Raw genomic sequence first — 26,377 nt, 5'->3', positions numbered from 1 at the left:
GGCTGCATTGCAATAGGTGGTCTATGGTTTGTTCTTCTCCTCACTCGCATGTTGTGGACTCCACTTTGGGCCCATTTCTTAAGGTTGGCTCTGCACCTCGTGGTACCAGAGCACAGTGTGTTCAGCACCTTTCAAGTCGGCCAGTCTTCTGTGTGCCCAGGAGAGAGTCTCTCAACCTGATTAAGGTTCCAGGTTCTAACCTGCCACTTTTGGACTTTCACTTGCTGAGGTGTTCCTGTAAGTATCTCTGTAGATCTTAGAAAACTATTTCTTGATTTAAGGCATTGGTGTGCTGGCTGATATCTGAACAGGGGATGGGCTGGAGATGTCAATGCCATGGTCCTTTCATTGTTGGCCTCTACTTCCCGGCAGATATCAGGTGATGCAATACTGGCTAAACAGTATTTCTCCAGTGTTGTGAGGCATAGACATCCTATGATAATGCAGAATGTCTCATTAAGAGCCATGTCCACTGTTTTAAAGGGGTGAGATGTATTCCACACTGGGCATGAGTACTCAGCAGCAGAGTAGCAAAGTGAAAAAGCAGATGTCTTCACTGTGACTGGTTGTGATCCCCAGGTTGTGCCAGTCAGCTTTCATACGATATTATTTCTAGCACCCACTTTTTGCTTGATATTCAAGGAATGCTTCTTGTAAGTCAGAGAACAGTCAGAGTAACTCCCAGGTATTTTGGTGTGATGCAATGCTCCAGTGGGATTCCTTCCCAGGTAAATCTCAGAGGTCGAGAAGCTTGTCTGTTCTTAAGGTGAAAAGCACACATCTGTGTTTTAGCTGGATTAGGGATCAGCTGGTTTTCCCTGTAATAGTAAGAGCCCCTAAAACTTTGGAGAGCTTCTGTTCAACCATTTCAAAGCTCCCTGTCTGGGGTGGTGATGGCATGATCGTCAGCATAGACGTAACTCTCTGTACCTTCTGGCAGTGGCCGATCATTTGTGTAGATGTTAAACATTGTTTCAAACGCTTTAGAAACTGAAAGAAACGGAAAGGGCAAGATGGATGGTACCCTTGAAGTGAGTGGTTTGTCCTTGAAGGAGCTGGGGGTGGCGATGGCTGACGGGGAGCTCTGGCATGGGCTGGTCCATGAGGTCACAAAGAGTTGGAAGCGACTGAATGAATAAACAACAACACAAACAGAAATAATGCTCTTCCCTACACTTCAAGGCAACATCATGTGATGAACACAGTAGGTTGCCATGTCTTAAGTAGATGGCTCAGTAGTATTTAATGAATGTGATGAAGTGGTTAGACTCAGGAGGAAGCGAGTTTTGACTTTGCAAAAATTCCAGGATGTAAAACAGCCCTGGGTGAAAGCAAAAATAAGAAATCATCTCCTCTGAAGATGCCAGCCACAGATGCAGGTGAAACGTCAGGAGAAAATGCTGCTAGAACACAGCCAAACAACCCAGAAACCATACAACACTCTAGTGATTCCAGCCATGAAAGCCTTCGCCAATATAAGAAGAAATTCCCACCCAAGATTTATGGATTACAAAAATGTTGGATATGGCAGAGATGGACAAACTGACTAGGCTTAAACAATTGCCGGATCCTTCCAAATTTGAAGAATGGCAGCCTTTTATTGGCTTTTTAAAAGAAAATGAAAACATTTTTACAGTATTAAAGGAAAATTAGTAGTAATGGGCTATAAGAATAACAAGAAAAGAAATATAGAGAAGTTTGTGACAAGAATAACAGGATCCCCAATGATATCCAAGAGATCCTGGAAAGTTAATCTACTAGAGATAAGATTTATGACAAAAAGGTCAGATTTTGGAATATGAAGAAGACAGCAGAGATAGGGTTAGAAGTGTTAGGGCTTTCTATTTTCTATTTCTCAACTTTTTCTATCTCCTTTGTTTCAAAACACTGTACACTCCCTTTTCTATCCTTCTATTTTAGATTAGAAAAATATTATTTTCTTCATTTATCTTTTTAACATCATAGAAACTGTTTTTGTATTAGATAGCAATGGAAGACATAAGATGTTTAAAATGTCCCTGTTCTATATCCACTCTTGTACATTGCCCAAGTCCTCATATCTTTGCAATAACAATATGGAAAAAAGAGAAAGCTTTCTAAAAATGTATTGAGATTCTTTAAACTTTCAAACTATCAGCATTCATGCCAAACTCCAACTGAAGAATAATAAAACCAGATTCTTTGTGGGCTGTGGATATTTTTCATATTATTCAGAAAATGTGATATTGATTTTAAAATTTTCATTAATTAAATGAATCAAGTGCACACGAAAATATTAAACAAATAAAATAATTATTTGCTTTTCAATGAATTGTTAGTATGTTACATTTTTAGAAGATTGCAGGCTAAAGGAGGTGGAAATCAAATAAAAAATCTCTTTATGCCTCCAACAGCAAGTAGTCAGATTAGCAATGCTGAAACCTAAAATTCACTTTTGATCCAGATTTACATCATGTCTTTAGTAGCTACAGTCAGGGCTAGAATATCACTATTGGCATGTGTAGCTATTGGCATGTGCTTAGCTTATGAAAAACAAAAACTCTTAAATATAACAAGGATTTCTTTTTTCTGATGTAAAGGTTTGGATATAGACATTTGTAAGATACATTGATTGCCCACTTATAGCAACTTGAATTGGATTCCAACTCCCTTGATCTCTTAAACAGACTATTCTGCAAGAAGATATGGGGGTTGCAACCCAAAAACCTCTGGAAGGCCACCTGGATTACCAAAAAGAATTTTATTTGGACATTCTTATTTGGGTAACAAGATTTTTGTTTTGCCTTCTTCTCCCCCCTCCCCCCCCAAAATAGTAGAGACCTCATGAACCATCTAGTCCAACCCCCTGCCATGTACACCTCTAGTAACAGCTCTGAAGGTTTCTCACATTAAGACTTATAAGTCATGGAGGAATTATTCCATCTTTAATGGAATTTTTGATCTAAAGAAAAGAAATAAGGCCCATCTTGAAGAATAGGGGGGTTCATAAGAGGAGCACAACTGTGCAAAAAGTTTCTGTAACCGTCAGTGAATATGATAGTGTGATCTAAGCCAACTCTGGAATCTCTCTCAATGAAATAAAAAGATCCAAAATGTATCATGCCATCTGAAAGGTGACATGCTATAGCCTTTTGGACCATATTATTCAGCAGGTGAAGAGAATTCATATTTTAAAACTCTACTATTCCCCAAATACCTCAAGACAACTTGCCATTCTTCAGTAGCCCCTCTACATTTCCAAGGGATAGGTTCACAAAATCCCCACTCAAGTGGATTAACCTCCAATATAAATACAAATGGCAAACAGTATTTTTTCCCCCCTTGAGAACACTTCTCTGGGCATTTGTAGGTTCTCCAGCACGATTTGTTGGTCAATCTCCCTCTGAAACTGATCACAAAATTATACTTGAGGACCTACAAATGCCTACTTTTTTTCCAAGAACATGTGTAGGAAAATAGTGGAGACAGCAATACGTACAACAATCCACAACTAATTACCTTGTAATAATAATAATAATAACTTTATTTATACCCCACCACCATCTCCAAGAAAGGACTCAGGGTGGCTTACAGAAGCATATACAAGTGTGGTAACACATACAAATAGAGGTAAACAATAACAACACCAGTGAAGATAAAAACAACACATTACAAATAGTCCAATTTAAAAATCAATAAAATCATCCTGTTAGTAAATCTCCATTTCTGATACTTTGTACACATTGTTGTTGAATACTGTTCTGAAGTATGGTCTGGAATTCTTGACCATAAGATTGAATTAGGGAACTTTTCCAATGTTGGAGAGATCTTCTACATCCCAAGTTTCTGGCATGCTGCCACCAGGCTTAAATCTCTTTAGGCACCAGGATTCTTCTAAATATAGCAATAGTAGTTGTAGTAGTAGTAGTAATCATAATAATAAACCTTACTTCAATCCCGCCTTATCTCCCCAAAAAAGGGACGGCTTACAATAAAAATTGGCAAACATTCAATGCCAGGAAGACAAAACAAAAATCATCAGATCTTGGGCAGTCAATAAACATCAAGATATAGAACAACAAATTAAAAATTTAAATTTACAAATAGAACAATTGATATTTCACTCCCATCTTTACCAATTCCCTTTTAACATCTTTTCCTGGTTTCCGACGGTACATGGAATAAACGATCTTCATTCTTCCCTGTAAACCTGCATCTTCATAATGAAGGTGATATACAACAGGTCGAAGAGCAGACAGTTTCACACTTGCTATTGTATGCATTGCACCAGCAAGAATAGCATCTTGTTTAGTGTTTGCTTTTATACATAACAGGTAGATTGCTAAATTCTCCCACAACTCTCAATTGTTCCTGAAGGTTTGCTATTCCTTCAAATTTTAATCAAAAAGTAAACACAAACAACTGGATAGACTTATCTGTGGATCAATGTGAGTACTGTACTTTTATTCTTATCCAAAAAGAAATGGTTGATGGCGGAGAGGAACTATCCCCCAAATCATTGGGAGAGAGTCGAGAAGCATGAGCCTTGTATGGATGATGCCATCAACCCTGGAAATCAAAACATCGTTATGTCCCAGCACTGATCCCGAGTCATCTCCGTCAGTGCTTCTGAAGATGCTCAATATGGAGATCTGGCAAGCCTTTTATCTCCCAATATGACAGAAGACAAGCACTATATTTGTTGCCCATTGGGTACAATTGTTTCTGGGGCTCCAATAGGTGATGGCCTATTGGAGCCCCAATAACACTTCTCTGAAAAAAGTGTTAATTACTGCATAAAGTCTCCCTGAAATAATACTATTTGTCTCAGTGAACCATTTCTATTTGACTCTCTCTCTCTCCCTTGCTCGTTTCAGTTTCAGACAAAGGGAGAAATTTTCCATATGATGAACATATGGAAGAAACATATGAAAAAGAGATCAGCCTGTGTCCTCTCAGTGGCACTAGTGATATTGCTAGTTGACATAGTTTTCAGCATTGTAGCTATTAACCAATGTACCAAGCAATCTAGGTAAGTCTATTCCACATGCTCTGGTTGCCACAGAGCAGCTCACTGTTCATGGCAAAAAGACACCGCCATTTTCCACAACTATCCATATCATGGATGAGCTGCAAATGTTTTCAAATCGGCACCACTTTGGACCAAGAAAAAAGAAGCACAGAAGCCTTAACAGTCCTGGGACGTATCTGAGTCAGTCCAAGTGCCTCCACTCTCAGCACACGCTTCAGCACCCCCAGTACACCAATAACTGAAGTCCCAGCACTCTTACCACCATGCACTAGCCATCAAGCTAATGCTGGAATGCATGAACACCTTCAATGTGTTCCATATGAGGAGAAAACTTTAAAAAGAAATGGAGCAGACACATTCACAGCTAAGAAGAAGCCTGCTTTCAGAGATGCAAGTGGAGAGAGAATCAAACAGCTCAAAAAAGACGGTGAAGGAGAGCCAATGGGAAGATGCCAAAGAGGAAGCCATGGTCCATCAAGTGGAGGAAGTCATAGTCCAGCACATGAAGGCCAAAAGCAGCACTGTAAAGCTGAAGCAGAAGAGGGCCGTTGCTAATAGGAGGAGCCATCTGCTATGACAGTAGGTAAGGGAGGAGGAGACTGGCCATTGCTAAGGGGCATGGTTTTACATGTCTCAGGTGCGACAGGTTTGTGATAGTAGGCATTTGAATGCCTTAAAACACTCACCAGTTTGAATGCTACTTGTGTCCAAGTTTTGTAGTAATCGGTGAAGTAGTTTGGGAGATATGAAGTCCCCACAAATGGACATTACCTTTTTATTTATATAGAAGATGCTGAAGAGAAAGAGTGGGAGACTTAACTGCCATTGGATGAAGGTGATTTATTTGTCTTTGTTGACTACGGCATTAAATGTTTGCCTTTTTCGTATGTAAACCGCTTTGAGTCGTCTCGGGGAGAGAGAGCGGTCTACAAATAAAGTATTGGTTATTATTATTATTTGAAAGGGAAGTTTATCTCATCTAAGAATTCAATGTGAATCTTCACCTAGCTGGTGTTTTCTCTCCTCCACTTCTGCTCTATTGTGTATTGTGATCTGGGAAGAAAGAGAAGAATGTAAGCAAGAAGAGACCTAACTAATTTCAGGCTTGTTCTTGTCAGTCCCTCTGGATCAGACAGGTCTGAGGCCAAGGGTCTACTCTAGGGAAGAGAGCTTCTTCTCCTGGAGCAGCTGTATACCTTGCTGCCTGAGCAGTCCTGATGAAGAGGGCCCCAAAGGTCCTCCTGCCAGATATCCTGCTTCAGCCTTTCTGACTCATGAGATGGACTTCTACCAGACTGCTCCAGCTGGAATTGTCATGCAACTGTATTCTTGCCATTTTGGGGAAGTTGGTCATATTGCTGCCAAGCATGTGAGCCAGTATTTACCCTTCCCAGCAGTTCAGCTGTAAAATTCAATTCCAAGCAGTGACATGTTTTCTGTGCTTTTTAAGTCTGACTGATGACTTCTACCTGGAGTGGTGATCCAATGAAGTCTCAGATAAACTTTCTTCTGCTTATGTATTGTGGCTTCTTTCTCCTTTCAGTGACCCAGAGAGAAAAAGATCAAGTTCACAGGAATGCCCGATGACATTCAGTCAGGTAGGTCATTTTCTGTATCCTGTAGTAACCCTTTATTTCATGCAACATGGCTGCAGAGGGTTATTTTCTTTCTTTCACAGCATTTCTGTAGAACATTTTGGCCACAACAGGCTAGGAAGGCTGGGGAGCCCTTCCAAGTGGAGTCTTATGAGTCTTGGCTAAGGAGCTAAAGGCAGAAGCATTACATTTATTAGAAGAGAGGAGTGGGTCATGGTTTCAAAGAAATTGCTGTCTCTTTCATAGTGCATGGTTGAAAGGACACCGAGCCTGTAGTAAGTCAACTCGCTCTGGAGCCTGCAGTCACTCAACTCAAAACAGACAGGTAACTTCTCACTTTCTGTGTGGTGTTTGGGACTTGTGGTGGTCCCTGAACTGCCACGCAAGCTCCTGCACACCATGAAGGGTCAGAGCAGCCAGGTCAACTTTATATCTTTCATGGGCACTGTCTTACACACAATAGGACCAGGATAGCAAGGGTCAAAATCCAGTTCTTTGGAAAGAAAGCTACTTTACATGACAGTGGCAGCATGTACAAAGTATATGCCAGACACTGGAAAACCACAGAGCACCTACCATAGAAGAATGAGAAAAAATATATTATCGACCTGCCAATAATGGCTAAACTAACTGTACTCATGAGAGGAGAGCAACTAGAGGATTTCGTTAAAGAATGGCAGCCAACAATCCAATACCTCAATATAAAAGTAAAGTTAAACTAGATGTAAAAATACTTACAGGAGATCCTATAAGACTGTAGACAAATGCTGGATCATATGCTATGGCAGCAATATTACCAACTTAGAATTTAAGATGCTCTTATCTGCCCTACCCAAACGGAAGTCAGAGGCTCCTTAAATAAAGATACTGCATGAAAAATGTTAGTGAATTATCATTAGCACAAAAATATAACATTGTACACAACAAACATATATTGTATGCCTATTTTAACAAATGAATAAATAAATAAATCCTGTTCTTGCAAATGTGAAAGCCACAAGGTATCTGCATCGAAAGCACTGAACTCGTGAATCCCTGTTGCTAGGGATTGAAGGGAATGAGGGTAAATGAAGAGACAGGATGGTCAAGAAGGTGCTTTCCCTGTTTTCTGTGTGCTTCCTCTTTTTGAGGAGCAGGTCACTCTGGAGAATACCAGCAATCTCAGTACTGAAGACCATGCCCTCCAAATTCAGCCAGCTGGAACATGAAGGTCCTCCTTACTCAGAGGCAGTATTCCATTGAAGGAACTCCTAATGTCATAAGTAGGAAGAAGAGGAGCTGCCTTCCCAACAAGCCTGCAAGGTACCCCTGTGGGAGCTGACTTCCTGGCCATCCTTGGGTTGCAAGTTGAAGGTGCCACCTGCACTCTAGTGCTGCAGAGCTCCCTTGGGGTTTTATGTCTTACACGTGGAGATTTCCCCCCCAGTCTCGGAAGTCTGTGAAGACTGCGGAAAACAATGTTGAAATGTTTGTAATGATTGGGTTGCAGGTCTGTAGATGTGGTAAAAATCTGGCACTTTGATAGAATTCCAAGTAGGATGTGCTAGATGACATGAGCAGCCTGGAAGAGGAAGAGTGGGAGACTTAACTGCCATTAAATGAAGGTGAAGATGAAGCCGAGGTCGATCTTCACCCAGCTGATGTTTTTTCTCCTCCATTTCTACTCTCAGGATGATGAGCTGGAAAGAGAAAAATGTAAGCAACAAGAGGCCGAACTAACCACGCAAAGAAATGCATGTCCTGTACCCTCTTTTTCAGCCCTCTCCCACCTTGGCCCTCCTTCCCTTGGGGGCCTAAGTGCTGTAATGATTTTATAGATGCCTCCTTCAGGCACTCTGCCTTGGCCCCTCCCTGGTCTAGTCATCCCATCCTCCTTTGATTTTTTTTAAGAAGCTGGAAAAGGGAAATATTTACTTCTGCCTAGATAGATAGATAGTCTATATATATTATCTCCTGTGCCATCAGTTGGAGGCCTCTTCCACCATCATCAACTGATGCTCTGAGGCCAGAGCGAAGAAGGGGCAGCCAGGAAGACAGTTCCACCTCATCTCCTGTGCCATCAGTTGTGGGCTCTTCTCCCCAGCAATATGCTATGCTGATAATATAATATACATATGTATTATATTGTATACTAGCTGTGCCCAGCCACGCGTTGCTGTGGTGAAGTATGGTGGTATGGGAAATAAAAGTATTGAGGAATTGGTGGTAGTTAAGGTAAAGGATAAAGGTTTTACCTTACATTAAGTTCATTATAAATGGGTTATATAGCTGTGTGGAAGGGCCTTGAGTCTACACTGCCATATAATCTAGTTCAAATCAGATATTCTGTAATTTATAGGCAGTGTACAAGAGGCCTAAGTGAGGCCTAACTCTGCTTGTCCCCTGGGCTGAGTGGGTTGCTAGGAGACCAAGTGGGCGGAGCTTAGCCTTCTAAGTGGCAGCAATTGGATGAAAATAATTCTTCCTCTCCCTCTAATTAGGACTTTATTTTTGTTTTCTTTTTGTTGTATGAACGTAGAGGCATGGATGACGGGTTGTGCTGCTAAGTTTAGTATTTCTGGGATGTGTAGTTTTGTTGTTTTGTCCTAGGCTGAAATTTCATTACCCTTTTATATATATAGATAATATACAATATAATATTCAATAATATATAATAATGTTCATAAAATGTATGTGCATATGATGATGATGTTGTAATGTGATACAGTGTGGTGCTAATAATATAATTTAGTAGTATTAATTATATATTATATATTACGTTACTAGTAGTGTTGCGGTGTGGTGGTGTAGTACAGTATAGTGATGTGTAGTGCTGATGTTGTGTTATACTGGTGATATAACTTATTGTATGTACATATTATTTGTAAACCGCTCTGAGTCCCCTTCGGGGTGAGAAGGGTGGGATATAAATGTAGTAAATAAATAAATAATAATAAATATATTTGTATATATTAAACAAGTGCACGAGCTGGGAAGGGCAAACATGACTAGGAAAATATGGCCAACAATGTGATGAACATTTCATAACAAAAGTATGAGTACAATGCTATTACAGCGAGGATGCAAGAGAGAAATGCCAACACTTGCATGTTTCTGCTTACTTTTAAGCATATTTTCCACTCAGAATCCATCAATAAAGACACTGTCAGCAAGGTGAGGCTTTGATTGCCCCTTGAGCAGAGCCCAGAAGGTGCCAAGCGCACCTGCCCTTCTTTCCCAGAGGCAGAGCATTGGGGATGGAGGGAAAAGGGTGGTGAGTCTCCCTCGCCCCAGGGGCCCCAGGGCAACCCTGGATTTCAAAGGTTCCTCTTTTGCTGCCTGATTGGAGATGTTGAGTAAAAAGGAGGCTGACCAGGGGTGAGGCCTCCTGTATCTTGACATTGCAATGTAATAACATAGTGGTAATATTCTATTACCTTAGATGGGGTTAAAATTTGGCATTTTGATAGGATTCAGGGGAGAATGTGTAGAATGACGTGAGCAGCCTTGAAGAGGAAGAATGGGAGACTTCGCTTCCACTGCATGAAGGTGTCATATTCTACTTGAAAGGGAAGTTAATCTCCAAGGATTCAAGGTCAATCTTCACCTGGCTGATGTTTTCTCTCATCTACTTTTACTCTCAGGATTGAGCTGGGAAGAAAGCAAAGAATGTAAGCAAGAAGATCTCCAACTAACTTCAGGCTCATCCTTATCAGTCCATCTAAATCCTAAAGCTGGTGAACTGGCTGGGATTTCTGGGAGTTGTAGGCCAAAACACCTGGGGACCCACAGGTTGAGAACCACTGATCTAGATTAAGCAAAGTGTATGGCCTGAACCGGGAGCACCCCCTTTCAGCCCTCTCCCTCCTTAGCCCTCCCTTCCATCAGGGGCCCATGTGCAAAAACTGTTTTATAGCTGCTTTCTTCAGGCAGTCTTCCTTGGTTTCCTAAGGCTCCTTGGTTTTAGTCATTCCCATTCTCCTCTGATATTTACTTATTCCCATAGATAGGTAGGTTATGTGATTTTAATATGTTGTAAGCTGTTTTGGGTCTTGTAAGCTGGCAGAGGCAAACATGAGTGGAAAAGAATGGGCAACAATGTGATGCACCCAAAAGAGAGAAATGCCATGCTGGTATGTTTCTGCTTGCTTTAATCACACTTCGCACCCAGGACCGCACAGCAGACACTGCTATCAGAGCCCAGAAGGTTCCAAGCATACCTGGCCTGCTTTCCCTGAACATTGGGGGAGGGAAGCCCAAATCAGCCCCAGGTTTCAAACTCTTCAGGCCTCTTTTGCAATCCGTTTGGAGATGTTGAGGGAAAAGGAGGGCAACTGGGGGGGGGGGGGGGGAGAGAGTCTTCCTGTATCTTTACATGTAGAGCTATAGTGGTAATATTCCATTCCCTAAGCCTCTCCTGGGAGTTGTGCCTGGCTTTCTTCCTTGCTCCAACCTCCTCCCCTTATTTTCCCCCATTCCTCATACTCCCACCCAGGCCATTCTAGCTTTTCTTGCTTGCTGTTTCTTACAGTCATTCCAGGAAAGGAGCCAACTTCCAGGCCTGTCCAGCCCTCTTGGTTGGGATTTAGGGGATTTGCTAGTCTCTGCATGGCCAGACTCCCCATCCCTTCCTGCTTCAGTCCCTTTTCAAATTGGGTGCCATTTTGAGGCTCCTCTTTGACAGGGGTGCCATTTTGGAAGTCCCTCTTTTGGCAGGAGACTCCTTTTCTACCTCCAAAAAGGCTCCATTTTGTGTTGGCCCTGCCAAAGAGGCAACTCTCTCTCCACTCTCTAGTGACATACTCGTTTCTTGGCATAGCCGCACTCTCTCAGCCTCATGTGTGGATTAGGACCACTCTCTCCCAGCCCCAGAACTCACTATGGCGCAGTGACACTCTCAGCTCAATGCTGACTGGGCTTTTGTGGTTTTAAGGAGGCATTCCCTTGGCCCTTTGCGGCACTGCATCTCTCTGAGCTGGCAGGGGTCGCTGTCTCTCAACCCTCAGCTGTCTTGAAACCCTTGCTTCCCAGCAGTCACTCTCTCTCAGCCTCCATGGAAGCCTGGGCTGAGCTGCAGGGCATGAACACTCCCACAGCCTCATAATAGGCTTCCTAAGAGCAAGGCCGGAACTCACTAGGAGCCACAGGCTGCTATCCATTACATTGATCAACCATCATGGCCACCAACTGCCAGTTCTCTTTCTGAGGGAACTCTGCAGTGGCAGCATTATAAGGAGAGGGCCAGCCAATCAGTGCGCTCCACACAGTGGGTCCTGATTGGCTGGTTGGTGAGTGCCCCTCCCATCCACACGTACATCACTCAGGCCCCTCCCCCCTCTGTCCAGGCCAAGAGATCAGGCAGCCATTTCCAAGCCAGGCTTGTCAAACCCATTTTCATCAAGGGTGTTTAAAAGCCAGACATCATATCCACAGGCCTAGTATCTAGATCAGGCATGGGCAAACTTTGGCCCTCCAGGTGTTTTGGACTTCAACTCCCACAATTCCTAACAGCCTACCGGCTGTTAGGAATTGTGGGAGTTGAAGTCCAAAACACCTGGAGGGACAAAGTTTGCCCATGCCTGATCTAGATTCAAACTGATCAGGACAAACTGCAGCCCTCTAGATGTTCCCATCGGTTCTAGTCACAATATCTAATGATAAATTCAGGAGCTGTAGCCCAACATCCCCAGGACATGGAGGGCATTTCTGATATGAGGGAGGCCATTTTACTATCCCATCGTATACAACTATCCTGATTCACTGGGTTGCTGTGATTTTCCCCGGGCTGTATGGCTATGTTCCAGAAGCATTCTCTCCTGACGTTTCGCCCACATCTATGGCAGGCATCCTCAGAGGTTGTGAGGTCTGTTGGAAACTAGTTGAATGGGGTTTATATATCTGTGGAAAGTCCAGGGTGGGAGAAAGAACTCTTGTCTGTTTGAGACAAGTGAATGTTGCAATTGATCACCTTGATGAGTATTGAATGGCCTTGCAGCTTCAAAGCTTGGCTGCTTCCTGCCTGGAGGAATCCTTTGTTGGGAGGTGTTAGCTGGCCCTGATTGCTTCGTGTCTGGAATTCCTCTGTTTTCTCAGTGGTGTTCTTTATTTACTGCCGTTCTGAGCACTTGATGAACCAACATGGACACAGCATATTATTTGAGAACATGGAAATGCTGGACCACTCTAGCCTAGCAACCACCATGTGAGACTACACAGAGAAGCTGTGGAAATCCACAAGCATGTGGACAATTTCAACAGAAAAGGGGAAACCATGAAAATGAACAAAATCTGGCTACCAGTATTTGAAAAAAACCCCCTCAAATCAGGACAGTAAATAAGGAACAACATTCTGTAAACAGGAATTCCAGACATGAATCAATCACGGCCACTTAACACCTCCCACCAAAGGATTCCCCCGGGCTGGAAGCAGCCAGGCTTTGAAGCTGCAAGGCCATTCAATGCTCATCAAGGTGGTCAATTGCTACATTAACACTTGCCTCAAGCAGTCAAGAGTTCTTTTTCCCACCCTGGACATTCCACAGATATATAAACCCCACTTTCCTAGTTTCCAGAACCTCCGAGGATGCCGCCATAGATGTGGGCGAAACGTCAGGAGAAAATGCTTCTGGAACATGGCCATACAGACCGGAAAACTCAAAGCAACCAATTAACATTGTGTATTGTATGATTTTTACACTTAGAGAAACTATAACTCCAGAAACCTAACAGCATTAATTTTTTGTATTGCAAGTTCTCCATACTTAGGGGAAACTACAACTCCCAGAACCCAATTAACATTTAATTCCTATTGCAAAGTTTTGTCCTTTAAGAAACTATAACTCCCATATCATATTGGAATGCCTTCATCCTTTACGAAAATAATAGCTCCCAGAAACTAGAACTCCCAAGACCCCCCTGAAAAAAGATGAATGGCATCAGATGGCATTCATATCCCTTCCCTTAGGGAAACTACAACTCCCAGGACCTTATGGTATTTAAATTTTGTATTGCAAGCCTACCTGCCCTTAGAAAAACTACAACTCACAAAACTCCCCAAAAATTGTGTCATATGGCGTTTGTCTCTCTGCCCTTAGGAAAACTACAACTCCCAGTATATAGCATTAAAACTGTGTATTGCAATGTCCCTGCCCTTAGTAAACTACAACTCCCAGGACCCAATTAATATTGGATTCTTATTGAAAGGTCTGTGCCCTTAGAGAGACTATAACTCCTAGGACTCCCAAAAAGACTTCAAATTATATTATATTTCTAATATATTTGTGTGCTTTGGGGATATTATATTCTATTTCTAATTTATTTGTTTGTCCTTGGGCTTTTAATATTATATAGCATTATTTTATTTTACTAGCTGTGCCCGGCCACGCGTTGCTGTGGCATTGTCTGGTGGTGTTGGTGAGAAATTGTTGAGGTAGTGGTGGTATTGAATGTCTGTTGTATGGTTGTCTTTATGTTTAGTATGCACACTGAAGTGGATTATATGGCTGTATGGAGTCAAGATAATCCAGTTCAAAGCAGATAATATAAGATTCTAAATGGGTTATATAGCTGTGTGGAAGGGCCTTGAGTCTGCACTGCCATATAATCCAGTTAAAATCTGATAATCTGTGGAAGAGGCCTAAGTGAGGCCTAGCTGTGCCTGTCCCCTGGGCTGAGTAGGTTGCTAGGAGACCAAGTGGGCAGAGCTTAGCCTTCTAACTAGCAGCAATTGGATAAAAACAATTATTCCTCTCCCTCTAATTAGGACTTTATTTTTCTTTTTGTTGTTTCAACCTAGAGGCGTGGATGAGGGGTTGTGCTGTCAATTTTCAAGGTTGTGGGGTGTTTAGTTTTGTTGTTTTGTAGGTCGCCAGGATTCCATCACTCTTTTATATATATAGACTAGCTGTGCCCGGCCACGCGTTGCTGTGGCAAAATATGGTGGTATGGGAAATAAAGTATTGAGGAATTGGTGGTAGTTAAGGTAAAGGGTAAAGGTTTTCCCCTGACGTTAAGTCCAGTCATGTCTGACTCTGGGGGTTGGTGCTCATCTCCATTTCTAAGCCGAAGAGCCGGCATTGTCCGTAGACTCCTCCAAGGTCATGTGGGAGGAGTGCATGGAGCGGCGTTACCTTCCCACTGGAGCAGTACGTATTGATGCACTCACATTTGCATGTTTTTGAACTTCTGGGTTGGCAGAAGCTGGGGCTAACAGTGGGGGCTCTCTCCGCTCCCCCAATTCAAACCTGCGGCCTTTCGGTCCAGAAGTTCAGCAACTCAGCGCTTTAACACGCTGCGCCATCAGGGGATATTATTTCCTAAAGGTTGTGAATATACAATATTTCTGATTGGTTTTTTTTTCTGTTGGAGGCAAGTATGAATGCTGCAATTAGAGAAAATGATTAGGCCTTACACCTTTAAAGCCTCCCTGAGTGAATTTTTTGTTGGGAGGTGTTAGCTGGCCTTGATTCTTTCCTGTTTGGAATTCCCTTGTTTTCAGAGTGGTGTTGTTTGTGATATTTTATGTGCTTCTACTGTCTGTGGCCCTGAGAAAACAGAGGATTTGCCAGACTTTGATGATGGGAATACTTTGTTGGGAGGTGTTAGCTGGCCCTGATAGTTTCCTGTGTGGAATTCCCCTGTTTATTTACTGTCCTGGTTTTAGAGATTATATTGTTCTGCATTATTCTATCCCAGTAATTATTTCATATTAAAGTAGAATCTCACTTATCCAACATTCACTTATCCAATGTATTGAGATGTCTGCCTTTTCATAAGCAATGTTTTTGTAGTCAGTGTTTTAAATTCAATGTGATATTTTAGTGGTAAATTTGTAAATACAGTACAGTAGAGTCTCACTTATCCAACATAAATGGGCTGGCAGAATATTGGATAAGCGAATATGTTGGATAATAGGAGGCATTAAGGAAAAGCCTATTAAACATCAAATTAGGTTATGATTTTACAAATGAAGCACCAAAATATCATGTTAGACAACAAATTTGGCAAAAAAAGTAGTTCAATACGCAGTAATGCTATGTAGTAATTACTGTATTTATGAATTTAGCAGCAAAATATCACGATATATTGAAAACATTGACTACAAAAATGCGTTGGATAATCCAGAACGTTGGATAAGCGAGTGTTGGATAAGTGAGACTTTACTGTAATTACTACATAGCATTACTGCACATGGAATTACTTTTTCTGTCAAATTTGTTGTATAATATGATGTTTTGGTGCTTAATTTGTTTAACGATTACCTAATTTGATGTTTAATAGGCTTTTCCTGAATCCCTTCTTATTATCCAACATATTCACTTATCCTGCCAGCCTGTTTATGTTGGATAAGTGAGAGTCTACTGTTTATTGATAATCTTATATTTTCTGCTTAGAACTGGATTATATGAGGCCCCTTCTTCACAGCTGTATAAAATACACACTGAAGTGGATTATATGGCAGTGTGGAGTCAAGATAATCCAGTGCAAAGCAGATAATATAAGATTATATATGGCTTATATAGCTGTGTGGAAGGGCCTTGAGTCTACACTGCCATATAATCCAGTGCAAATTAGATAGCCTAAGTCTGGCCTGTCCCCTAACTGAACCCTGGCTGTCCCTTGGCTTGCTAGGAGTTGGTTGCTAGGCGACCAAGTGGGCAGAGATTAGCCCTCTAAACTGGCAGCAATTGGATAAAAAAAATATTGCTCTCCCTCTAATTAGGACTTCGTTTTTCTTTTCTTTTTGTTGTATCAACCTGGAGGCATGGATGATGGGCTGTGTTGTCAAATTTCGAGGTTGCGGGGCCTGTACTTTTGTTGTTTTGTGAGTCGCCGTGATGCCATCACTCTTTTATATATATAGATTTAGGGAAGGAAGGAAGGTGAGGGATGTAGTTCACCTGGAGGCGATTGCTGTAATGCCTTTGCCCTTAGGAAAACTTCAACTCCCAAGACCAGGCATCAGTTTCTATTGCAATGCCTCTGTCCTTGTGGAAACTACAACTCCCAGGACCTTATAGCATTAAATTATATTGCAATGTCCCTGTAACTCCCAAGCCACAGTAGCATTGAGTTCTTATTGCGATACCTCCGTCCTTAGGGAAACTACAACTCCCAAAACCCTATAATATTAAACTGTAACTCCCAAGACTCCAAAAAATGTGTTGAGTGGGATTTGGGTCCCTGTTCTTAAGAAAATACAACCCCCAAGATTCAAAAGAATTAAATTTTCACTTGCAAAGCCTCCGTCCTAGGAAAACAATCACTTACAAGTCCCAATATCTTTAAATCTCTTTGTTGCAAAACCTCTGTACTTAAGAAACTATGACTCCCAGGACTATATAACCTTAAATTTCTATCGGCAACACCTCTATCCTTAGGGGAACTATAACTCCTAAGACTCCCAAAAAAGGGCATCGAATGACGTTTGTGTCTCAGTCCTTATGAAACAATAACTCCATAGAGCCAATAGGATTAACTTTTTCACTTGCAAGCTCCCAAAACAATTGCTAGACAATTCTGGAATACTTGCTTATGCATAAGGAGATATTTTGCCCATACTGAACCACGCGACACTTCTGGAGCATTTTGAATATTTGCATATGCTAATGAGATGCATGTGCTAATGAGATGTTTTGCATACATTGAGCAAGGTAACAAAGCCTCAAATATTTGGAGGTTGGGAATATTTGCATATGCTAATAAGATGTTTGGCATACACTGACCCACCCAGAAAGAACGTTGAACAGTTTTGGTATGTCTGGACATCTACATATTCTAATGAGCTATTTTGCATACATCTAACGGTCCGAAAGGTGGACAATTTGGATATTTGCATATATTAATCATAGTTTGCATACACCAAATCATTTTAAAAGTAGAAAAATTTGAATATGTGCATACGCTAATTAGATACTTTGCATACATAAAACCACTCAGAATATCTGCATATAAATAATGAGATAATTTGCATATATTAAACCACCAGAATGAATTTTGGTATGTATAGGGGCCTTCTACACTGGCCCTATATCCCAGGATCTGATCTCAGATTATCTGTTTATCCCAGATTATATGGCAGTGGAGACTCTTATAATCCAGTTCAAATCAGATAACCTGAGATCGGATCCTGGAATATAGGACAGTGTAGAAGGGGCCATAATGAGATATTTTTCGTTCATTGAAACAACCCAGAAGATCACACTCTCTCACAATTTTGGGGGTTAAAAATATATATATATTTGCATACGCTAATGAATATTTTTGCATAACATCCCAAGCACTTTAGGAATATTTGCATATACTAATGAGATCTCTTATACAGTGCACCAACTGAAATACTGTTTGTATACATCCACCCACCATTTTTGAATATTTGCATATGTATAATGAGATATTTTGCAGACAGCCCATGTAATTACATATTTTGTATAAACCAAACTGTCCTGGAGCAAAGATGGCACTTTCAGCCCCACTTTTAGTATACTTGAATATTTGCATATGTGAATAAGATGTTTTGCATGCATCCTGAAAACCATGGTGACCATATTTTGAATATTTGAATATGATAACAAGAGGGGTTGCAGCGAACCATTCAGAAGCCAACACAACAGCAATATTTGGGATATTTTGGAATATTTGCATAAGTAATGAACTGTTTTGCACACGTTGAAAGCATATTTTGAATATTTGCATATGCTAATGTAATGTTTTGCATTGAAAAATCCAACACAGTTCGAATTGTTTCTATATGCTAATGAGCTATTTTGTATACACTGAAATCCTTTTTTAAATATTTGCATATGCAACTGAAATGTATTGCCATCCAGGAGCCAACACAAGGACAAAATTTGGAATATTTGCATATGGTAATGAGCTAATGTGCACACACTGAATATATATTAAATATTTTGCATATGCTAATGAGATATTTTGCATACAATGTGACCATATTTGGAATATTTGCATACGAATGAAATGTTTTGTATACATTGAAAACATATTTTGCATATGTTCATGAGATTTTGTATAGAGATATTTTCCATATATTGAAATATTTTGCATACACGAATGAGCTATTTTGCATACAATGAAAAATCTTGCATATCATTTGCATACGCCCCCGCGGGGTCCCAGTGCTTGTCCCGGATGCGGCGGAGGGACTGGACCTGGGGCTGGAAGGCCGACCAGTCATTCCAGTGGCCAAAGTCTCCCATTTCGAAGAGATACTGGTAGCCCCTGTATCCTGGATACTGGTAGCCCACCCAACTGTATGGAAGAGAAAGGAGAGCTGATGGAGACTCCATAGAGGTCAACTTGCCTACTCTAAGCCCTATCATCCCCCACCGGGAGGAAAGGAGGCCTCCTTGGTGGTCACCTAAGTTTATATAAAGCTACCTGGAAGGCCCTATTGTCCTCCATCATCTTGATAGATTTTCTAGGAGGTCCGTCTTCCACTCTTAAGTCTCATCATTCCCAATTATAAATGAATGGAGCCTCCCTGGTGGTCACCCAAGTCTCTATAAAGCTATCTGGAGTGCCCTATCGTCTAGGAAGTCCTTCTTCTACCCTAAGGCCCATCATCTCCAATTGAAAATGAATGGAACCTCCTTGGTAGCCGCCCAAGTCTATATTAATCTCCTATGGGAATGACTTATGCTTAGGTGAAAGTTACAAAGACATTTGACCCCAACTTCCTCCATCTTGAGATTTTCTGGAAGGTCCTATTTAGATGGATGCATCTAATCCATCCATTCATGCAGTCATATAACCATCCAACCTGCTATATGTATCGATCTATCGATTCATCTATCTCTCCATCCATCCATCCATGTGTCCATCCACCTATCCATCTTTCTATCCATCTATCCATCCATTAGTTTGTCCATCCACCAATTCATCAGTCTATTCATCTATTTATTTATTTATTTATTCGTCTATATGGATAGTTGGAGGGATTGATAGATTAGATTAGATAGATAGATAGACAGACAGACAGACAGATAGATAGGAATATAGATAGCTAGATATATGGAGATTGATAGATAGACATACAGATAGATGAGCACACCTATCTATCCGCCTATCAGTCCATCCAACTATGGTTTTTTCCATCCATCCATCCATCCATCCATCCATCCATCCATCCATCCATCCACCCATGCTTCTATATCTTTTATATATCCATCTGTTTAACATCATTCTATCTATCCATTTGTGTATCCATCCAGCCATTTACCCCTCCATAGAAGGACTTCTCAAGATCTCAAGATGGACCTCCTTCTCCTCTAATCTTCAGGAGCAGGAGTCCCTCCTCCTCCCACTCCAAGGCCCATCCTCTCTGAAGACACACCTGCCGCCAGAGACTCGGAGGCTGCCCACTCGGCCGCAGAAGCCCCTGGTCCAGAGACTAGGGACGTCCTCCGCTTGAACTTCCACCTGGTGGCCCTTGAACCTGGACTCTTCGAAGAGGAGGATCTTCTGCTCCTGGGATTCCTTCTGGGGGAGAAAGAGAAACTGAGCAACCCTCAGTGATGGTCTATCTATCCATCCATTTATCAATTCATCTATCCATTCATTCATCAATCTATCAATTTATCTATATGTCCATCCACCCTTCTGTCTATCAGTAAATCAATCTATCCATTCATTCATCCATCTTCCTATGCACTCATTTATCTATCCACCCATCTATACATAATGTATTCATATATTTATGTATCTAGATAGATTAATGTATGATGGATAGATGATTGCATCTATCTTTCAGATGATCTATTAATGCAACTATCTGTCCATCTACCCATCTATCCTATCTAACCATCCATAATCTATCAATTCATCGTGTTGTTGAAGGCTTTCATGGCCAGAATCAATGGGTTGCTGTGAGTTTTCCAGATGTATCCATTCATCTTTTATCTTTCCATCCATCCATTCATCTGTCCATCTATTCTCTCTCCTTTCATTCATCTAAACATCCATCTATCCACCCATCATTCAATACATTCATCCATCCATTTCTCTAACTGATTATGGTCTGACTTCTCTGGAGGTCTTCAAGCAGAGGCTGGATCAAGTAGAGGCCTTCAAGCAGAGACTGCTTTGAATGTGTATTCCCAGGTTTGGGGGCGGCGGCGTCTAGATGGCCCCTGGATTGCCCCATTAGCTTACCATCCTGACAGGGCGCATGGACCTGAGCCGGTCGCTGCGATGGCTGCTGGACCAGGTGTCCCACCGCGGGAACTGTCCCACCTCCAGGATGAACATCTCCCCACGGAACTTGGCCTGCTCAAAGGCCACCCAGCTACAGGAAGAAGAACATGAAGTAGAAGAGGAAATTGGGGAAGAAAAGCAACAGGAAGGGGAAGAGGAAAAAAAAGTGGAAGCGGAAAAGGAAGTGGAATGTAAGAAGGGAAGCAGAAAAAGAAGCAGAATAGGAAGAAGAAGCAGAAGAGGAAATAGGGCCAGAGAGAGAGGGAGGCATCAGAGAGACTGGATGGAAAGATGGACATCCAAAAGATACCCATCTTTCTTACCTCCATCCCTCCCTAGATCTACAGAAGTCCTTCCGTCCATTCTTCCTTCATTCCTTTCTACTATTTCTTCTTTCCTTCTTCGCTTTCCTTTCCTCCCTTACTCCCCTTTACTCCTTTCTTCCTCTCCTTTTCTACTTTTTTCTCCCTCCTTTTCTGTCCATTCTACCTCTTCCATTCTTTCCTTTCCTTCAACTCTTTCTCCTTTTCTTCTTCTTTCCATTAAGCTCTCTCCTTCCCTCCCTTCGCCTCCCTCTTTCCCATCCTTTCCGCTCCTTCATCCCTCCGTTTCCCATCTTTTCCTTCCTTCCTTCCTTCCTTCCTTCCTTCCTTCCTTCCTTCCTTCCTTCCTTCCTCTTTCCATCCCTTTCCTTAATCCGTTCTACCATTTCTTCTTTCCTCTCCCTCCCTTCCCACATTTCCCATCCTTTCCTTTACATTCCTCCCTCCCTTTCTCCCTCTCCTTTCCTTCTCTTCAACCCTTTCCTCCCTCCGTCTCTCTCCATCCTTCCTCTTTCCCTCCGTTTGTTTCATACCCTCTCCTTCCTTCCTTCCTTCCTTCCTTCCTTCCTTCCTTCCTTCCTTCCTTCCTTCCTTCCTTCCTTTTCCTTCTTTCTTTTCCATCCCTTCCACCCTTTCTTCTTTCCTCTTTCTTCTCTTTTCTCCTTCTCTTCCTTCTTCACTTTCTTCCCATCTTCTACTTCCTTCCTTTCCCCTTCCCCCTCCCCCTCCATTTCCCATCCTTTCCTTTTACTCTTTCCCCCCATCTCCCTTTCTCCTTCCCTCTATTTCCTTCCATTCTTTCCTTCTCCTTCCTCCCTCTCCTTTCTTTCTCTTCAATCCTTTCATTCCTCCATTTCTCTCTTCTTCCATCCTTCTTTCCTTCCTCTGCTTCCTTCCCTTACCTTCTTTCTTTCATTTCTTTTTCATTTATTCATTCTTTCTCCCTTTCCTTCCTTTCCCTTCTTCCTTATTTCTCTATTCTTTTCCATTCTCTCATATCCTTCATTTCTTCCTCCTACATTCCTTTGTCTTCTATTCCTTCCTTCCTTCTTTCCGCTTCCCTTGGTTCTCCTCCCATCCATCCTTTTCTTTTCCTTCTTTCTCCATCCCTTCCTTTTGTTTCCTTTATTCTCTTTCCTTCCACTTTTTCTCCTTTTCGTCCATTCTCTCCCTCCCTCCTTCCTTTCTATTTCCTTCCTTTCTATCTTCTTCTTTCATTCCTTCTTTCTTCTCTTTCCTTTCCTCCTTTCCTCCATTCTCTCCCTTCTTTTTGTTTCCTTTCCATTCCTTTCCTATCCTTTCTTCCTTCTTCCCTTTATTTCCCTTACTGCCCTCCTTCCTTCCTTCTCCTATTTCCCATCATTTCCCTTTCTTTATTCTCCTTCTTCCTTTCCCCTTTATTTATTTATTTATTTATTTATTTACAGCATTTATATTCCGCCCTTCTCGCCCCGAAGGGGACTCAGGGCGGATCACATTGCACACATAAAGGCAAACATTCAATGCCATAACATAGAATAGAGACAAGACGCAGGCACGGGCTGGCCTCGAACTCATGACCTCTTGGTCAGAGTGATTTGTTGCAGCTGGCTTGCTTTCCAGCTTGCACCACAGCCCGGCCTTTATGTTTCTCCTTCCTTCTTTCCCTTCTCTTCAACCCTTTTCTCTTTCCATATCTGTCCATCCTTTATTTCCCATCCTTTCCTTCCTTCCTTCCTTCCTCTCCTTCCTCCCTCCATTTCCATCCTTCCTTCTTTTATCTCCTTCCTTAACATCCTTTTCCTCCCTCTCTCATCCCTCTATTTCCCATCCTTCCCTTCCTTCTTTTCCTTTCTTCCTGCCATCCTTCCTTCTTTCTTTTCTTTTCTTTTCTTTTCTTTCTTTCTTTCTTTCTTTTCCTTCCCTCCTTCCACTTACGGTCCAGCAGTCACGATAGCACTCTGCACACGCTCAAAACCATGTTCCCCAATGTCCAGACATTCTCCATTGAATTCCTTCCTCTGCCCTTGGAAGTTCTCCTGATCAAAGACCGTAATCTGGAACACAAAAAACATAGGATCCTTATAGTTCAGACTTGAAACTGGAGTGGACACCACCCCTTGACCCTCACTTCCTGTTTACCCGAAACTCATCCTGAGGAGTTTCCTCTTCGCCAACTCCATTGGACTCCAGCGACGAGTTTGAGGACATGGCTTCCTCTGGTTCAGCTCTAATATTCATAATTAGGAGAAATAGGGATCTAATTAAGGATAATCCAAACTATTGATCTAAGGTACTGAGCCAATGCTGTGATGCTGCGGCGAAAAAGGCCAATACAATCCTAGATCACATTCATGCCCCTCCCTCTTCACCTTTTCTTCCTTCTTCTCCTATAGAATTCTTTCTCTCCTTCATGGTCTCTTCCTTTCTTCTCTCCTCCTTTCCCCTCCTCCATTCCTCTTCCTCCTCCTCTCATTTTTTTGCTCATTTTCCTCTTCCTCCTCTATTTCCCCATTCCTTTCCTTCATCATCGCCTCTTCTTCCTCTTCCTCACATGTTTAATTCTTCCTTCTCCTCTCCTCCACTCCCTTTTCTACCTTCCCTCTTCTTCTTTCCCTTGTCTATTTCTTCTCCTCCTTCTCTTCTCCATTTTGTCCCTTCTTCATTTCCTGACTCCCTTTCTTCTTCTCTTCCTCTTTGTCCATATCCCTCCCTTTTTCATCTCTTCCTTATCCTCCTTTCCTATTCTGCCCCATTCCTTCCCTTCTTTGTCTCCTGCTTCCCTCCCTCCTTCTCCTCTCATTTGTCTCTCCTTTCCTCCTTCATCTCCTGATTCAACTCCTTCTCCTCTCTTCTGCTTTCCATCTTTCCCTCTTTCTCCCCCTCCTCCTCCCATTCTTCTCCCTTCCCTTCCTAATCTCCTGATCCTCTTCCTTGTCCATCTTCTCCTCTTTCTTCTATTGTCTGTTTCTTAGTTTTCTCCTTCTCCTCTTCTCCTTTGTCCATCTCCTTCCCTTCTCTCCTTCTTCTCCTCTTCCACTTCTTCCCCCGCTGTTTCTCCTCCTCCATCTCCCTCTTTTTCCTTCTCTCCTACTCCCATCTCTCCTCCTCTTCTTCCCTTCTGCATTTCCTGACTTCCTCCTTCCCTTCCTCTCCTTTGTCCTTCCTTCCTTTCTTCTCTCCTTCATCTCCTCCTCTCATTTCTCCTTCTCTTCTCTTTTTCTTTCCATCTCTTCTCCTTTTCGTCTTTCCCTTCACCCTCCTGTTTTCTTCTTCCTCCTTTTCCCTTCCTCCACCATCTTTCTCTTTCTCTTCTTTCTCTAATCATCTTTTGTCTTTATCCCTTTTCCTCTTCTGCTTTCTTCCATGATCCTCCTTTTTCTCCTTTCTCCCTTCTTCTTCCTTCCCTTCTTCTCTAACTCTCCTCCTCCCCTTCTTCCTTCCCTCCTTCCTTTTCCCCTCCTTCCTCCTCCTCCTCATTGTTTCTTCTTCCCTCCTTCTTCCCTCCTTCTCTAATCACACCTTCTTCATGTCTATTTCTCCTTCTTTCTTCCATCGTCCTCTTTTCTCCTCTATCCCCTTCCCCTATCTCTCCTTCTCTTTCCTGCCTTATTTTTCTCCTCTTCTTCTCCATCTCCTTCCTTCCATTCTTCTCTAATCATCTCCTTCTTCATCCATTTCTCCTTCTCTTTCTTCCTCCATTGTCCTTTCCTCCCCTCCTCCATCTCCTTTCCTCTTCCTTCCCTATCTTTCCTTTTTCTTTCCCCCTTATCTTCCTCTTTTTCTTTTCCTTCCCCTTCCCTTCTTCCTTCCCACCTTCTCCCATTTCTCCTCCTCTCCCTTGTCCATCTCTTCTTATCCATTCCTTCATCTCCTTTCCATCCTCCTCCCCTTTCTCCTGTTCTCTTCTCCTCATCTCCTTTCTCTTCCTTTCCTCCTTCTAATCTTCCTCTTCTTCTCCTCCATCTCCTTCAGTATCGAAGTGTGATTTTTTATTTACAGATGTCATGTTTAACTGCATTTTAAAAGTCATGTTTAACTGTGTTAAAAGAAAGGGTTAATATTTCAGTTACTCTGCACCATGAGTTGGTTGCCATGGAGAAGGGGGCGGAGCCAACTGGGTTAGCTGAAGAGAGAGCAGAATTTGCAGTCAGTCTGTGGTCAGAGAACCATAGGGGAGGTTAGTTTTAGAGTCGGGAGACTGATTCTGGTTGAGGGATCAGGTTGGCTCAAATGTTTGAAATTTGAATCAATTCTAAAATAAGTTTGGTGACTTATTTTAGGTAGTCTGGGCTCTGTTGAAGCTCAGGGAAGGCTGATCCTAAGTTAGGGGATCAGGGATGAAATAAGTTTGGTGACTTATTTTAACGTAGTCTGTCTCCTGACTAGGAACAGATATTCTGTGATTGAAGTGGAATTTAAAAGATTGAAACACCTCAATATAGTTTTGCAACTGTTCAGTAACGTGCCTCAAACAAGAAGAGAAGTAACCATTAAGCTTGTGCCTGAATAAACTTGTTGTTGTTCTCTCAAACATCTCAGTCTCTGTCATACATACACACATCAAGAATAGAGATTTAAAAGTCTCCTCTCTAAGTAGCCAGTGGCTAAATCTTCCAATAATGGTGGCAAGAGTTGATAATCCCCTTAACATCTGGTGGCAGCGTTATATATAATTTGGTGGCTGCATCATAAACATTTTTACCTCAGGTGGCAGCGGATATAGTTATATATATATATATATATATATATATATAATATAATTAATTAATAAAAATATCATCCTTCTCCACATCTCCGCAATTGGTGTCAGAGGTGGGATTCTAAAGGATTTCTCCCCCTTTCTGACATCTTTACACCTTCTCTCTCCTCCTTCTTACCTTCCTCTTCTTCATCTTTCTTATTCCCTCCCTCCCTTATCTTTCTCTCCTTCTCTTTCCCTTCTTCCATCTTTTTCCATTTTTCTCCTCTCTCGTGCATTTCTTCTCCATCTCCTCTTCTTCCTTCCATCCTTCCCTCCCTTGTCTATCTCTCGTTCTCTTTTTCCATCTCTCCTTCTACCATTTCTTTTCCTCCTCTCTCTTATCCATCTTCTTTTTCTCCTTTTCTGTTCCTTTCCTTCTGTCCTGTCCATCAACCTTCCCTCCCTCCCTCCCTCCTCCACCACCTCATTAATTCTTCCCTCCCTCTTCCTTCTTACCTTCCTCCTCTACTCCTCCAACTTTTCTTCCTCCTCCTTCCACTCTTCCTCCTCCTTTTTATACTCAAAAGCCTCACAA

General features: G+C 42.0%; 1 protein-coding gene across 4 annotated transcripts; it reads right to left on the bottom strand.

Annotated features, from left to right (window-relative positions):
• Positions 1-3,499: 3,499 nt before the first annotated feature.
• LOC134296560 (beta-crystallin B1-like) lies at positions 3,500-26,347 on the bottom strand. 4 transcript variants are annotated; one of them, XR_010003354.1, is made up of 6 exons: positions 23,241-25,833; positions 23,037-23,155; positions 20,755-20,887; positions 19,937-20,082; positions 10,023-10,236; positions 3,500-8,285 (listed from the first exon to the last, which is right to left on the bottom strand). XR_010003354.1 is itself a non-coding variant. In XM_062971823.1 (6 exons), the coding sequence occupies exons 2-6, from the start codon at positions 23,307-23,309 to the stop codon at positions 18,660-18,662; spliced, it is 660 nt and encodes a 219-aa protein (XP_062827893.1). In that variant the 5' UTR covers positions 23,310-23,328; positions 26,299-26,347; the 3' UTR covers positions 18,607-18,659. The 4 variants fall into 4 exon arrangements, 3 of the variants coding, with proteins under 3 accessions (XP_062827894.1, XP_062827893.1, XP_062827892.1); XM_062971823.1 differs by lacking the exons at positions 3,500-8,285; positions 10,023-10,236 and adding exons at positions 18,607-18,852; positions 26,299-26,347 and having other exon boundaries at positions 23,241-23,328; XM_062971824.1 differs by lacking the exon at positions 3,500-8,285 and having other exon boundaries at positions 8,292-10,236.
• Between the last annotated feature and the right edge of the window lie 30 nt (positions 26,348-26,377).

The sequence above is a fragment of the Anolis carolinensis genome, chromosome 2, assembly GCF_035594765.1.
Source record: "Anolis carolinensis isolate JA03-04 chromosome 2, rAnoCar3.1.pri, whole genome shotgun sequence".
Lineage (NCBI taxonomy): Eukaryota > Metazoa > Chordata > Lepidosauria > Squamata > Dactyloidae > Anolis > Anolis carolinensis.
This window is presented reverse-complemented; position numbering and strand designations above follow the sequence as displayed.

Coding starts and splice junctions, on each gene's coding strand:
- LOC134296560 (XM_062971822.1), bottom strand. CDS start 23,339: ATGAATATTAGAGCTGAACCAGAGGAAGCCATGTCCTCAAACTCGTCG. Junction 20,083..20,754: donor CCATGCGCCCTGTCAGGATG/GTAAGCTAATGG, acceptor TTTCTCCCCCAG/AAGGAATCCCAGGAGCAGAA. Junction 18,853..19,936: donor CTCCGAGTCTCTGGCGGCAG/GTGTGTCTTCAG, acceptor TCTTCCATACAG/TTGGGTGGGCTACCAGTATC.